This window comes from Phoenix dactylifera, chromosome 9 (genome assembly GCF_051530095.1).
Source record: "Phoenix dactylifera cultivar Ajwa chromosome 9, Ajwa_hap1_PhDact_Kaust_v1.1, whole genome shotgun sequence".
Classification (NCBI taxonomy): Eukaryota; Viridiplantae; Streptophyta; class Magnoliopsida; order Arecales; family Arecaceae; genus Phoenix; species Phoenix dactylifera.
This window is the reverse complement of record NC_143198.1, coordinates 18,871,312-18,887,103: the sequence shown is the minus strand read 5'-3', so window position 1 is coordinate 18,887,103 and position 15,792 is coordinate 18,871,312. Positions and strand designations below refer to the sequence as shown.

Sequence of the window (15,792 nt, the reverse complement as noted above, 5' to 3'; positions counted from 1 at the left end):
CTGGTCATCTTGTTTCAATCTCCAACTTAATTGAGTGTTATCAACCGAATGGCGCCCCTAAGTATCATCTGTTGTGCTTCGTCATACCTTAATTGCAGAGTTGTCTGCTTAGAATTTTTCACCTTAGTTTAGTGACATCCTCAATTTCCTTTGTGTGGCCTCATGTTTTCCAATTTCATGTGATAATTAGCTGTCCAAAAAGGATGAATGCTAGCGAGAGCACAATCCTGAACTCTGCCTTGATTCGTCTTTTGAATACATATACCAGGGAGTTGGCAAGCTGAGGTAGAAATATATGGGACATCAAGTTAGGTAACCATGATATGCATGATAATGTTATTTAACTGCACCTGTTACTGCTGATTGATCAGGAGGTGCCAAGGCTACAAAATGTTGAATAGGGACAAGGAGGATTATTAGGCCAAATAAATTGGATTTGTTTAAGTCAGATGTACGTGGATCAAGTTGACCTGCAGGGATACATACTTGGGCAGTTCAAGTTGGGCATGGCTTGGATCCATTCGCAGTAATGTGCTTTTAGTTTCTAGCTAAGACTGCATACTTGGTCAGCAAAGAGATGAGGGACTTGTAATGTGAACGTCCTCTGAAAAATTCAAAAGATGAGGGGGTTTAGAGAACTTTTATTATCGATCAGGCAGTTTTATGAAAAAGTGGTTGGTACACATAGACAATAACATATGAAGCCAGAGGTGTTTTGATTAGATGACAAAAACAGAGATGAGTTAAAACATGATCTGTAAAATCAGAAACTCTGGAGTTTAAGTTGCATATTGAAATGGATGTTTATGAGACTTCATGCGCATAAGCTCTTAGAATTTTATTTAAACCCATCAAACTGGAATGATGTAAAATGTTACGAAATACAATATATTAGCATTTGCCTTCAGGAACAGAAAAACACTTTCTCACATATTGTCTGATGAAAACGAATTTTTTGTTCGAACTCTTCAATTACGATATCCATGAAGCCGACACTAAAGTAAATTATTATTTATGGCCATAAAAACTTAAGAAATGAATCACCATCATATTTTAATATTTAACTTTAGAATATCTTGACATATTACCTCATAAAATTGGATTTTTTTGTTCAGCCCTCAAAACACTTCAATTTTAATATGCACAAACCAAACACTCGAAGAAGTTTTTCTTTATACAAGGGTAGGAATAAAATTTGAATTTATTAACGAGCCTAATGCTTTACTATTTATATATCTGGATCCTAAGAATCTGGCGGTTTCTCCTGTTTGTGTACCATAGGAAGCCAAGTCACCAGACTTGCTGGCTTTCCAGGATGAAGGATTCAGTGCAACACGACACCAGACGTGCTAAGACCAGAGGCTACCGGCTACATTCGACGGATTGGTTGGTTGCCGAGAGAAGCCAAACTTTTTCCTCATTGGCTTAAAATCTAGTTCGTATTGGTTGCTTGAAGTCTTTAGGCTCAGAACTCCCACTCTCCCAGTCCATCAATTTCAGGAATCCAAAAATACAATAGCAACAATTCTGGGAAGCGCTAATCATATCGATTGGTCTCAACTTATGCGGAGATTATATTTATTAATCCTGCCTCGAAGATATCTAACAGGGTAATGTCACGGTCGATGAGGATGCTAATCCAACGCATTTACGGATGCAGCCATCTTTTCCACCCATCCACAAATGAAGCGTCCAAGCCAACGCCAGCGCTCGAGTTTCTACCATCAACCATCAACGTAGCTGTCACGTACCCCACCAGCCTCCCGAAATTTCCCCAGCACCGAAATCCCAACCCAACACACAAAGCACAAGATCTAACGACCGAGATCCCTCGTCTTCACGGCTTCACCACATCGAACCAAACCATCCCCTTCTCTCGCTGACACGTGGGTCCCACACGTGTGTGACATTGCCTGCTGGGCTGCCGGAACCGGATCTACCGGCCTACCAAATCCATCAACCGCGTGCCTGAGATACTGCCGGCCCCGAGATGCCTACCGCGTGTAAATCGCCCACGTGCCTCCCTCCCACTGGCTGCCACCGGGCGGAATTAAATAGGCGGCACGTAAGGACGGCAGCTCGCCCTCTCGGTCAAAGCATCCCTTTCCCACGTTTCTTGCCCTCGGAAGGGGTCAGCCTCACCGTCCCCCCATCTCTACCGTCCGTCCCTCCGTCCCTCCGTCCCCGATCGCGATCCAACGGCCGTCCACCCACCTCCACGGTAATAAATGGAAACAATAATTGCGTCCACCCACGCGGGGGACATCCGTCGGGGCGCACAGGGTTCCGCCACTCACCACGTGCCGCTCGAAGAGTGGAGCCGCGTACTAACTTCCGGTCCGAATTACACGGCTCTGCCGCGGGCCCCGCGCCCTACCGCCCGTTTCCTGATCCAAGTTACACGGCGCGAAAGAGGACGATGCCGACAGATGGCGGGCCCCACCTTCGGACTGGAGACGCCACGAGGACGCACCGTTATCGCCGTCTGCTCCCTACCGCGCCCCCGCCCCCGTCCCCGTCCCCGTCAACCCCTCGGCCGCCCGCCGCCCCGCCCCACAATTGACGGCCGTTATGAAGATAAGAGAGAGAAAGCCGCCCCAGGATTGCCGCGGACCACGTGTCTCGCTGGACCGAGCGCCGCGTACACCCGGATCCCCCATCAAAATTCACAAAATCTTTTGTATTATCTAACTACGCTACTTTTTGGATTCGCTGAGAACCGCGAGGAAAAGCGACCTGAAAAAAGAATCCCAGTGCCTGTGCGCTTCTCTGATTGGTCGACCCCTTCGACCCACCGGTTTGCAACGTCTTTCATTGGAGGTGCGCTCGCCTCTTGGTGGGCATAGTGAGGGCCATGTTAAAACCCCCACCACTCTCCGGACGAGCGAGGCGGCCAAGGACAGTCAAACTGCTGGTTGACTGCGCCGAATATTTTCAACTTCTCCGCTCCACCACTCTCTCTTTCCTCTCTCGCTCTCTCTAACCATCCGTCCGTCCATCAAACGTTCTCTCCTTCTATAAATTTTGTACCCCCTTCGCCTCCCTTTTAACTAACCCACCGCTTGTTCTTATTTGCAACCGCTTTCTTTCTAAGGGCGAGCTAAACGAAGAAAACGAAACAGAAAGGTAGAGAAGGAGAGGAAAAGGAGAGAGAGGTCTGAGGGATTTTTGGCATGGCGCCCAGAGAGAAGGCTAACGGCGCCGCCGCCGGGGGCGCAAGAGGCGTTGGGACCGGGGGAGCGGTTGCGGGAGGAGCGAAGGAGGTCCATTTTCGGGGAGTGAGGAAGAGGCCGTGGGGGAGGTACGCGGCGGAGATACGGGATCCCGGGAAGAAGAGCCGGGTGTGGCTGGGGACCTTCGACACCGCGGAGGAGGCCGCCAGGGCGTACGACGCCGCCGCTCGGGAATTCCGCGGATCCAAGGCGAAGACGAACTTTCCCTACCCGGACGCCTTCCAGAGCCCCAGCGGGGGCGGCGGAGGCGGTGGAGGAGCCGGGAGCCCGAGCAGCCAGAGCAGCACCGTCGAGTCCTCCAGCCGGGAGGCCGTAGTGCCACCGATGATGGCCCAGCCCCTTCTTCCCTCTCTCGATCTTGACCTCCTCCGCCGTGGCGCGCGGTTCCCCTTCCAGCCCTTCACGACGGCCGCCGCCTCTGCCGGCGTGCCGCATCCTTACTTCTTCTTCGACGCGTTTCTTAGATCGGACAAGGCGAGCCAGCAACGCCCGATGCTGGGCACGCCGGTGAACATGGCTGATTTCCAGACCCCGCTGGTCGGCGGCGTCCAGAGCGACTCGGACTCCTCGTCCGTCGTGGATTTGCACCCCCACCAGCCCTCTCCCCCGCCGCCTAACATGCTGCCGTTCCATCTGGATCTCAACCTTCCCCCTCCTTCGGAGATCGCCTGACCGGCTGTCGATCGCCGGCGGCTCGTCGCCGCTTCTTTGCTTGGGACGAAATTATTATTATTATTATTTTTTGTTTCCCTGTGCTTTTCTTGGAGAGCAAATCTATCTAGGAGAAACTTATGTAAATACTTGACTTTCTTTTTTTCTTTTTGAGTTCGATATCAGATCCGGAGATCCCAACTCGTTTGTAATTTCTCTCAGTTTATCCTTCTTCAATGGATTATGTCTAAATTACGTTAACGTTTTCATCCGAAATAAGTTTCTGCTTTCTTTATTACATTATGAATGTATACTAAGCGGTGGAGAAAACGCCGGCCGCTGCAATGAGAGCGTGGGTGCTGCGCAGGTGGCCGGCAAGATTTCCTCCTCGTGTTCGCCCTCAATTTCCTCCAATACTTTTCACCTTTCTGTTTCCTTTTTTTTTTCTTAATCTTTAATCAATGATAAATAATAAAAGAAATAATGACAATATAATACTAAATTAAATTCCATAAGATCATAGCGGTGGATCTGTCGCCGTCGATCCGCGGGCACGACCGAATCCCGAGTTGCTGCTTCGTGGGGGCACCACCAGAAAAGCGTGTTGACGACGCCTGTCTCGAGATCCGCAAGGAAAGGTGAGACACGCGTAAGCTGGCTGCCGCTCTGCTCGTAAAGCGACCCGTCCCCTCTCTCTTTCCTTTTTTTTTTTTTTTTTTTTCCTCCTTTGTTTCCCTCGCGCGTACGCGAGGCCAGCCGGCCCAACCCGACACGCCTTTATCCGGCTCTGCCGTCCCCTCCAACCAAACGATCTGGCCGCACGCGAATGGACGGGTGGGATGATTTTGCTTGGGGCGGTGGGGTTCTAAAGGAGCCGACATCGGTGGGGTCCCTCGGAGGAGAGGAGGGCATCCAGGAGCAGTAATTGCGCGGCGGCCGCTTTTGTGGGCCCCGGTCATCGTCGTCGGAATCTACGGAGAAGATTTCGCCCGTAACCCTCCTTGCTTGCCTTTTCCTATTCTTTATTTCAGGAATATTAAACAATTCCGTCCCTCCGGCCTTGGGAGAGGCGAGGACGGCGAGTCGTGCACGGAGGAGTGGGGCCCGGCGGGGGGCAGGAGGGAGTGACGGGCCATGACGTGGGGCGGGAGGACGGGCGGCTGTTGTGGGCGTCGTGGGTGGGGCCCAGATGCCCTGCCAGCTCAGCCCTCACGGCCCGCCGCCTGTCTTCTTCGCCTTTATTTAATTATAGAAAGAAGGTTGGATTATGAATGCGGGATTTCTCGTGGTGGGTGACCGCGCCCGCACGCGCAAAAACGAACCGTTCGTCGGCGATGGGAATCCGCGCTTTTTGCGGGGCGGCGCGGTCCCCACGCCTACGGTGGCTCCCTCACTCTCTCTCTCTTGCGGGACCGGTGGAAAATTGAGTGGACACAACGGCCCGGAGTGAAACCGCGCACGTCGACCGTGGGTCCCGGCTGTTCCCACCAATGGGTGCGCGGAAAGGATTGGGTTGGGGCCTGGTTGTAATTCTTGCCCTCCCATTTGGATCCCATCTTAGGGTTTATTTGGGTGATAGAACTGAAAAGTATATATAGGATTCATGGATTGGATACATACAAACAGCAAAATTATAAAATTACATACGGGCTAGTACTATATTCGTAAATACTCAAAAATAGTTTTGGAGTGGGTTGGCCTAAATATCATAGAGAGAACAAGGTCTCAACAAAATTTTTTTTCTCTCCTTATAAAATTTTGATCGAATTATTCCAAAGCTACTTTTAGGTATTTATAAATATAATCCTAACTAGCTTGTAATTTTATAATTTTGCTAGTTATATTAGTTCAACTCACGAATCATATATAATTTTTAGCCCAATCGTTAAAATAACCTTTAATTTGTTGGACATGCCTACCCTCTTGCATGTAAGCAAGAGGTTGTTATCATTAAAATCACCTCTACTTTGGTGTTAAAATCATAAATAATTGGTGTGATTTACAGGATTGCTATGGCTCGGGTTTCTTCAAGAAGGGAAAATTTTGAGATAAATGATCAACTTTTCATAACATTTGGAGGGTTTCAATGTTTTTGGGTTTGGATCAAGATATAAACTCATGGTCCAGTAGCTACAGCCTTCCAAAATTAGCAAGGATATTTTATAGGTGTTACTATATCACTAATTTTCATAATATTTTTTATTTTAGTTTTATTTTTCTTTTGGGAACTAGAGTGGATGGAATTCCAATAAAAAAAAGAATAGGTGTTTTTTGCTTATATATCCTTCTAAATATTGATGCATAAATACCCTTCTAAAATTAATATTTACATATATATCTTTATAAAATACTTGTTTTATGTGTGTACCTTTTCTTTTTCTTTTTTCTTGCATATGTGCCCACACCATCTCATGCCGTCAAAAAATTAGCAGTTTAAAATTAAAAATAATTGAAATACCCTCAATGGGTAGTTATGCAAAAAGAAATATTTATAAGTGAATACATGCAAATAACAATTTTGCAAGAGTATTCATGCAATTTCAAAAATCTAAGAAGGTTTACATGCAAAAAAAATCTAACTTAATTTTTTCTATTTCACCTTGTTTTAATACTCGAATTTATCTAGTACAACTTCTCAGTATTTTCTATAAAATTATTGCTCAAGAAAAAAATTGATTCGACAATTAGATAACAAAAAGACTTACGAAAGTTTTTTCACTAATTATGAGATTATTTTACTTTATTCTTCTTTATTTATAATAACTACCAAGGTTCGCTATCTCGCTAACGGACCCAGTACCGGTGCCACACTAGCACAATAAGGTATAGTACGGTACGAAATTTTTTTGGCGTACCAAGTGTCGATACACCATCCGCATCGGATATCGGTACCGATACCGAACTGGTATGATATGCTCCGTACCATCTAGTTCGGGTCATTACGCCATACCATGACAACCACTGTATCTTATTTTATCGAAACATTGCTTGTAATATTTATTGTTATAGATGCATATATAACGACATGTGTTAGAATATAGAAAAGAAATTAGAATTTCTTAAAAGCATACGATAGATTGCCATGATAAAGTTTCCTTGCTACTGCTATGCTCATGGAAGGAAGAACAACATCAATCATTCTCTAGCAAAATTATTGAAGAACTTTACATCCCTTCAGGCCTATTAACAATTTCTGCGGCCATATGGTAGAAAACCACTTCTTACGTTGTGTACCTTAAGCCACTTTTCTTTAGAGCTTCAATTTTTTAGAAGAAGAAAAAATCTAGTATATGCGTGCCATCTTGTCGCAATAATGCTAAATCAGCTACCAGCCTGCACAAGAGAATTTTTTTGGCTCTAAAAGATAAATATTGCAATTTCATGCACAAAAAGATAAATGTTGCAAATCTAGCACAATACTTTTTTTAAATAATTCATAAAGCTAGAGGTAGGACCCGACCATCTTAATGTAAAAAAGGATACGATGAAGAATTGTCTATGGTGGAGAGGGAATCGAAAGAATAGTTTAGATTCCAGACAGAAAAATAAAAGAGAGGATCAAGAGAGATCGAAAAATTTGTAAAGAAAGTAGAGATATTAATTTTCGGCAAAATTCATTAACCTATTACCAATTTTAGGGGTAAAAAGATAATTTCATAATTTTAATTAATTTTAAATTTAAATAAATATAATTTTGGTTAATCACGTCAACTGAATCGCTATGTTAGAGGTATTCATGCAAAAATAGTATTTTGTGAGGACTTGCATATAAATATCGATTTGGAGGGTATTCATGTAAATTTTAATATTTAGAAGGGTATTTATGCAAAAATCCAAACAAAATTACATGCATACCCTTCAAAATATATGAAATTACATGAATATCCTCTAAAATTGCTATTTGTATGTGATGGGTAAAAAAGTGGATCACCCAACGCATAGGGTTAAAACACCCAAATCTGACAGTAAGCCTAGCCTCGGCGAACGTGATCTCAGTAAGTATGATCTTGGTAAGCATGGTCTCGGGCGAGCGTGATCTCGGTCTCGGTTAACCAAAGCTTGATTGACCTTGAGACCATGGATGACCTAGTCAGAAGCTGAGATCGAATCCAACTCCACCGAAAATCAAGCCGGTCTCTAAATCAGAGCGTCTGCATAAAGAAGGAATCACCAAATCCTCCATATTCGGGATTAAATCCCGCAGTTTCCACCACAAGAGCTGTCAAATTTGAATCTTTGCAATCTTAACCGATTGCCAGCTAGCCTAAAATTTCATGCCATCCGATTGCGAATAACCACCACACCCCTTCCTATAAACAGGGGGGAACTCCGGGGAGAGAGGAACTTCTCCCTCTCAATAAAAAGATTTCTCCATTAAAATATCTATAAATCCTCTCTGACTTAAGCATCGGAAGGCTTTCGCTGGATCCCCGGGCCTAGGCTTCTTGCAGGTTTGCCGTAGATAGCCATCTGCCACCGCCTGCGGCAGAATCTCCTCCTCCTGGTTCCGTTCACCCCCGGATCCAATTTCCAGCAATAATAGTTGGTGCTAGAGGAAGGGCCCTGCCGATACTTCTCTACATGAATCCTTCCCGCTGGGGGGTAGTGTTGGGGGGCGGATGAGGGACTCGAGATTTTAGTCCCACATTGGAAAAGTAGCGGAAAGGATTATGCCTTATAAGGAGGGGCCACCCATTTCCTTCCAGAGGGCCCTTTTAAGAAGGACAAAGCCGTGAGGGGAATATTGCCCATCAAGAGCTGCGCACGATGTAAAGCACGTGCGTACTTTTCCAAAGCGGGGAATATTGCCCATCAAAAGTTGCATAAGATGTAAAGCACGTGTATACTTCCCCAAAGCGGACAATACCTCTAGTCGAGATGCAGTCATATGTATATTCTTATAAAAATTTCTTTTTGCATGTTTACCCGTTAACGGTATTTTCATTATTTCAATTTTAAAATGTTAATTTCTTAACAATGTTAGATGGCATGGTACATTCGCAACAAAAAGAAAAAAACAAGGGTATACATAGAAAACAAGTGTTTGGGAGGATATTTACATAAATTCGAATATTTAGAAAGATATATATGCAAAAAATCTAAAAATATATAAAAATTAAATTGGAACCCAACCGTTAGCATCGAACATCCAATAATACGACCAACTCAGCTGGAAACCCTCCCGTCTTGTCTAATATGAACATATCTCACTTTTTTTTTTTGAGAAAAATGAAGGCTCTGTGGTATGCCACCCATCTAAAACTAGTAAGTAAAAAAATATAATGCCATAACAAAGCTAAAATCAAGGGATATTTATGAATCGTAAAAACTAGTTTGATTTTGAGATTTTGTATGTGTTGCTGGAAAATGGACCCAGGGGCGACCAGTGGCTGAGAAAGAGAGAGCTCCGGCAAGAGATGGTGGGTGGCGGTCCGTCGGCGGGCGGCGTCCTTCGGGGGACCTGCAAAAAGCCGGTGGCCGGAGTTTCCGGCGCTGGCCCTCCGATGCTTAAGTCAGAGGGGGCTAATGTGTAAGGGGAGAAAGATTATCCTCTCTAGTTTTGTAGAGTCCAGCCCCTTTCTAAGAGAAAGAGGTTTTCCTTTTATAGGAGGAATACAGGGTTACCTGTGATGTGACCGAACGAATTAAATGAGTTACCGTCATGATTGAGTGTGGTTATCTGAATTAATACGTTGCCGTGGAGGACGGAACTGGAGCCAATGAGTTGTTGTGGTGACCGGACGTAGTTGAGTGAGTTGCCGTGGATGGCCTGAGATTTTGAGTAATCCGAAGATCCGTGGAAACCATGCGTATTAATTGTTGACAGTCGTAGCAGGGTATGGTCCCTGGTTGATGTGGCGTGGCGTGGCCGGCAAGCAAAGCATGGTACGGCGAGACTGCTGCAGGGCGTGGCCGCAGCATGTGGACGACGAGCTCGATCTTCTGAACTCGGCTCGGCCTGCATGGGCTCGGCTTGTTTGAGCTCGGCCTTCTGAGATCGGCCTGCATGAGCTCGGTCTTCTGAGCTCGGTCTGCATGAGCTCGGCCTGCATGAGCTTGGCCTTCTAAGCTCAGTCTGCATTAGCTCGGCTCGGCCTGCATGAGCTCGGCCTGCTTGAGCTCAGCCTTCTGAGCTCGGTCTGCATGAGCTCAGCTTGGCTGCTTGAGCTCGGCCTTCTGAGCTCGGTCTGCATGAGCTCGGCTTGGCCTGCATGAGCTCGTCCTACTTGAGCTCGGTCTGCATGAGCTCGGCTCGGCCTGCATGAGCTCGGTCTGCATGAGCTCGGCTCGCATGAGGTCAGGCTTGCTGTCGGATTTGGGTGCTTTAATTGTACTTGTAGGGTGGTCCATTTTTTCCCCCAACACTACTCCCTAACTTCCGAGTTCGAGCTGCTTTTTGGCTCGGGCGAAGGAAGTAGTCCAGTCGTCGATCGTCCTGTAATATAGCCAAATGTCTATGGAGATGTATGTGTTAAGTAGGGTGTACCTCTCGTGCAGTCGGAGCTAACGGCCTTAAGCCGAGCTGTCCAAGCGAAGCTAAGCGACTTTGCTCTGAGATCTACTTCAACAGCCTTCTTTGGCTTGTGGTCGACTCAGCAGGGTGCCCCCACTCAGATCGGGGCGTGTTGTCGTAGGAGGCATTGAATGGCGTTGAAGGACGTCGAATAGCGTCGAATGGCGTGGAAATGGCGTCGAATGTCGTCGAAGTGGTGTCGGATGTCGTCAAAGTGGCGTCGAAGGGCGTCGAATGGCGTCGAATGTCGTCGAATGGCACCGAATGTCATCGAAGGGCGTCGAATTGGCATCCCGAGCTTGGTCGGGGCATCATTGGAGACACATACAGGAGACGGACTTCGTCCGTTGGCGATCGTGCACCCTTATTCAGAGAGGGGCGACGTTGGAGATAGAGATACCCGTAGTAGGTCGTTTTTTGGATTCTCCGACCTAAAAATAGATAAAATATTGAAATTATTTGAAGCCAAAGTGGCATCCTGTACCTTTTGGAAATATTTTGATAGCTCTCGAGCTTCCAAGTCCCTCAGGACTTGGCTTAGCACCGGCCTTCTGAGGTTGGCCTTTGGAGCTCGTTCTTCTGAGCTCGGTCTGCATGAGCTCGTCTCGGCCTGCATGAGCTCGATCTTCTGAGCTCGGCTGCATTAGCTCGGTCTGCATGAGCTCGGCTCGGCCTACATGAGCTCGGTCTTCTGAGCTCGGCTCGGCCTGCATGAGCTCGGTCTTCTGAGCTCGACCTTCTGAGCTTAGCTGCATGAGCTCGGCCTGCATGAGCTCGGCTCGGCCTGCATGAGCTCGACTCGGCCTGCATGAGCTCGGCCTTCTGGACCATGAGAGGATTTAACTTCATAGTACTTTCTTGGGGTGGAATCTCCTGTGAATCTAGCTAGAGGAGCGCTCATCCTTTGGAAGGCATTACAAAATAAGGCATCGGCCGAGCTTTCATTATGTACTAAAATCATTTTTAAAGCCTTGCAATGATGAAGGAAATAGCTACAGCGTCGTCATAAAATTCTTTGGTCTTCATCGGAAAAGGAGATGACTTTCGCAATGCACGGATGCTTTGGGAAAACTCCTTCTTCCGAGCTCGATGCTTCAGGCGCCTCTACTCGCCCGTCCTCTGATGATATTGTTGATGCCCGCGAGAGGTCAGTTGTTGCCCCGCTCCTCACGTGGCACTGGGCTCTCTCATGTAGGCATGATCATGGACAAAACAACTCAACCAACCTCGGCGGACAAGTGCCTCGATCTTATCACGGAGCTCGTAGCAATCCTCTGTATCATGGCCGCGATCTCGGTGGAAGTGGCAGTACTTTTTCGAGTGCTTTCGTGACTCTGTCGGTCGCATCCTCAATGGAGGTCGGAGGTAGCCCGGACCCTTAAACTCCGTGAGGATCTCTGCTCGGGTGGATGTGAGGGGAGTGTATGCCTGAAACTTTTGGAGGAGAGACCTCGAGTGAGCTAGGCTCTTGGGCCAAGGAGGCTCTTTCTCATGCCAGGGGAATCTGCTGCTTGGTTGGGAGCGCTTCTCGTGGCGCGTCTTCTGCATCTTGGCAGGTCGTTCGGCTGCCTCCTGCCGAGAGGCCATGGCTTCCTCAGCCTTGGCGTACTTGCGAGCTCAGGCCAACATTTCAATAAAGTTGGCGGGGAAGCTCTTCTCGATGGAGAAGAGAAATTTGTAAAACCGAGCTCTAATCTTCAATGCCGACATGGCGATTGACCGGTCGAGATCGCGAACCTCCCATGTAGCCGAGGTAAAGCGACTGATGTAGTCTTTTAAGGATTCTCCCTCCTTCTGCTTGATGGCGAAGAGGAAGTTTGAGGTCCGGCGCTGACGCATGCTAGCGGTAAAATGGGTGGCGAACTACCTGCCCAGCTGTTCAAAGGAGAGAATCGAGCTGGGCTTTAGTCCGGAGAACCAAAGACGAGCTGCCTTGTGGAGAGTCGCTGGGAAGGCTTTGTAGAGTAGAGCGTCTGTGGCTCCTTGGAGTGTCATAAGGGCCTTGTAGCTCTCCAAATGATCCAAAGGATCAGATGAGCCATCATATGGCTCAATCTATGGCATCTTGAACCTCTGGGGGATTGACTCATCTATGATCCATTGAGGGAATGGAGACTCTGTTGTAAAGTCAAGGTCGGCGTCTCGCTTTGGGCCTCGGTCTTGAAGCATCTGTATCTGTCGCTCCAAGTCCTCGACTTTTCTGCCGAGCTCGGGTGGGGCTTCTGTTGCAGTTTAGTATGGGGCAGACCCCGCCTCAAATGGGTGCTCCCGTACTCGAGGCGTTAGGCTTCGGCGCGAGCTCTCAGGATAATGGATGCGGACAAGCCCTCCCGGCTTGGGGATCGAGCTCGGTGGGAGCTTCGGTGGTGGCGACGCTCTACAGAGAAATGACGCTGCGAGCGGTGTACTGAGGACTCATGCTCGTGAGGAGAGAGTAGAGGTTGATCTTCTACTTGCTGTAGGCCTTGAACGACCGCAGTGAGTGCTTGGACTCATTGAACAAGCAGGTTGAACTGCTCTGGTTGAACTTGGGGGACTGGATCCGCCGGAGGCCTTGGTGATGGATTCTGGATTAAGTGTCCGGGACTTGGTACGCGATGCCGGAGGCGTTAGAGGCTTCCTTACTCCTTAGCTTCATGGCCACGACTCGGGCCCTTCCTTTAGTGCCAACTGTTGCTGAAAATTGAACCTGGGGGTGACCAGTGGCTGAGAAGGAGGGAGCTCCGGCAAGAGATGGCGGGTGGCGGTCCGTCGGCAGGCGACGTCCTTCGGACGACCTGCAAAAAGCCGGTGGCCGGGGTTTCCGGCACCGGCCCTCCGATACTTAAGTCAGAGGAGGCTAATGTGTAAGGGGAGAGAGATTATCCTCTCTAGTTTTGTAGAGTCCAGCCCCTTTCTAAGAGGGAGAGGTTTCCTTTTTATAGGAGGGATACATGGTTACCTGTGATGTGACCGGGCGAATTAAATGAGTTACCGTCATGATTGAGTGTGGTCATCTGAATTAATGCGTTGCCGTGGAGGACGGAACTGGAGCCAATGAGTTGTTGTGGGTGACCGGACGTAGTTGAGTGAGTCGCCGTGGATGGCCTAAGATTTTGAGTAACCCAGAGATCCGTGGAGACCATGCGCAATAATTGTTGACAGTCGTAGTAGGGTATGGTCCCTGGTTGATGTGTCGTGGCATGGCCGGCAAGCAAAGCATGGTACGGCGAGACTGCTGCAGGGCGTGGCCGCAGCATGTGAACGACGAGCTCGATCTTCTGAGCTCGGCCTGCTTGAGCTCGGCTCAGCTTGCATGAGCTCGGCTTGCTTGAGCTCGGCCTTCTGAGCTCGGCTTGCATGAGCTCGGCCTTCTGAGCTCGGCCTGCATGAGCTCGGCCTGCTTGAGCTCGGCCTTCTGATCTAGGTCTGCATAAGCTCGGCTCGGCCTGCTTGAGCTCGGCCTTCTGAGCTCGGTCTGCATGAGCTCGGCTCGCATGAGGTCAGGCTTGCTGTCGGATTTGGGTGCTTTAATTGTACTTGTGGGGTGATCCATTTTTCCCCCCAACAGTATGCACTAGTTAGCTTCACCCTAAATTCAGCTGCAGATGTACAATTAATTGTTAAGATAGTGAAATGCATTTAATCGATGGACATGAAAATTACTCCTGAAAATAACATATACACGTGCACTTTTAAGATCCACGCGATGCGTAAGTATATATTTCAAAAGTGTGCTTAAACATGGAATAGGAGGTTGTTTTCAAGCACAGTAGCAGCACCTATCATTCAGTCATTTTATGTTAATTTATATATAGCAAAATATAGTAGTAATTAGTTATCTATTTTAAGTGAATAATAGCTATAGCTGACCTTGTATAGTTGGCCACTTTGCTCAAAAATCTAGTAATTAGCCTCATTCAAGACCATATCCAAAAACTAAGATCCGTGATTTAAATATCAGCCTCATTCAAGACCATATCCCCAAGTTGGTTTGGTTTGGATCTTCAAAATTAGGGATGATGCAATCAGATTTAAAACAAAGTTGATCCACCCATCATTGTTTAGTTAAAGTATCCAACTTTTACAAGCTATATCTAAAGAGACTGACCCAGACTTGCAGTCCAGAAACTTAAATTATTAGTAGGAGGGCCGACTTAGGCTAATAAACCTACGTGATACCTCTTTTACTGGTCAATATGGAATTATAACAATTTTCTCTATTTGATCTCGCGACGAAGGTGGTTAGCACATTCTCGAGAGAAGGGGATCCATCCATGGCCGATTTTAGTATTCCTCAATGAAAAATTCACATAACTAATAAGAGTTGTGACGTGCTTGACATAGACATCATTTATGACAGACTCACAATCAAAAAGCTTAAGCTATTAGGAGGAGGACCGGCCCATGCTGATAAATCCATATAGTACTTTTTTTACTAGGATATAAGTTATGAATAAAAGAAGATATATATATATATATATATATATATATATATATATATATATATATATATATATATATATGCATTAAAATCTTCCTTTTCTTTTGGTACATAATTAAAATCTCTATTGACAGCGATATAACCATGTGATTTTATCATATCCACACACGTAGCCGGTGCATCTTTCTAATGGATTGCATCCCGCACAACGTGAGAGGCTCTATCGCTTCCACGAATTCAGCCACAATATCAACACGGCCTTATATATATATATATGTAGAAATAGATTTTTTTTCTTTGACGGATATAACCTATTTTGGATTTTATTGAGCCATCCTATCCATGCCATTATGAGTACTAAAGTTCGCTACAAGTGCAATGACATGTGGTTTATGTACTCAATAAGCACTTGGGTGTGTCTTGCATCAAGTGAGCTAAGTATGGAGTTCATTTGAGAACAGAGGCATAACAATCTTATAAAGTGCAAAATGGATCATTCTTAAAATTTAAAAATATTATTCTTACATATAAGAATAATAATATATTCTTTTCTAAATCCTTAAATATAATAATCATATTATATTTAAATTTTATTATAATAAGATGATACATATGGATAGCATTTAATGAAGTAATGGATGCCTAATTACTGGCATAAAATAATGGGTATAATGAAAAAAATCGTGGCTATGTTGGAAATGAACTTATGGCCATTCTGTACATTGCTAGTTGCTTGCATTGTTACTTCTCGGATCTGATCAAGATGAAGCCACATGTTTTGTGTTCATACTTATTGGATCAACAATCTTCTCAACATCGAACTTAAAGATTTAGAAAAAAAAAATACCACCATGGCATGCTATTCTCAGAATCCCATGAAAATCAAACGAAAATGTTTCCCTAATATCTAAAAAAGCCATGCTAATTCCCATTTTTTCAATGGAAATGTTTGATGTGGGAATGTAATTTGG

At 46.2% G+C, this 15,792-nt stretch overlaps 1 protein-coding gene across 1 annotated transcript; it reads left to right on the top strand.

Annotated features, from left to right (window-relative positions):
- The first annotated feature begins 2,989 nt into the window (after positions 1 to 2,989).
- LOC103697556 (ethylene-responsive transcription factor 4-like) lies at positions 2,990 to 4,145 on the top strand. The gene has a single exon (XM_008779440.6). The coding sequence runs from the start codon at positions 3,174 to 3,176 to the stop codon at positions 3,903 to 3,905; it is 732 nt and encodes a 243-aa protein (XP_008777662.1). The 5' UTR covers positions 2,990 to 3,173; the 3' UTR covers positions 3,906 to 4,145.
- The last annotated feature ends 11,647 nt before the right edge of the window (positions 4,146 to 15,792 follow it).

Coding starts and splice junctions, on each gene's coding strand:
- LOC103697556 (XM_008779440.6), top strand. CDS start 3,174: ATGGCGCCCAGAGAGAAGGCTAACGGCGCCGCCGCCGGGGGCGCAAGA.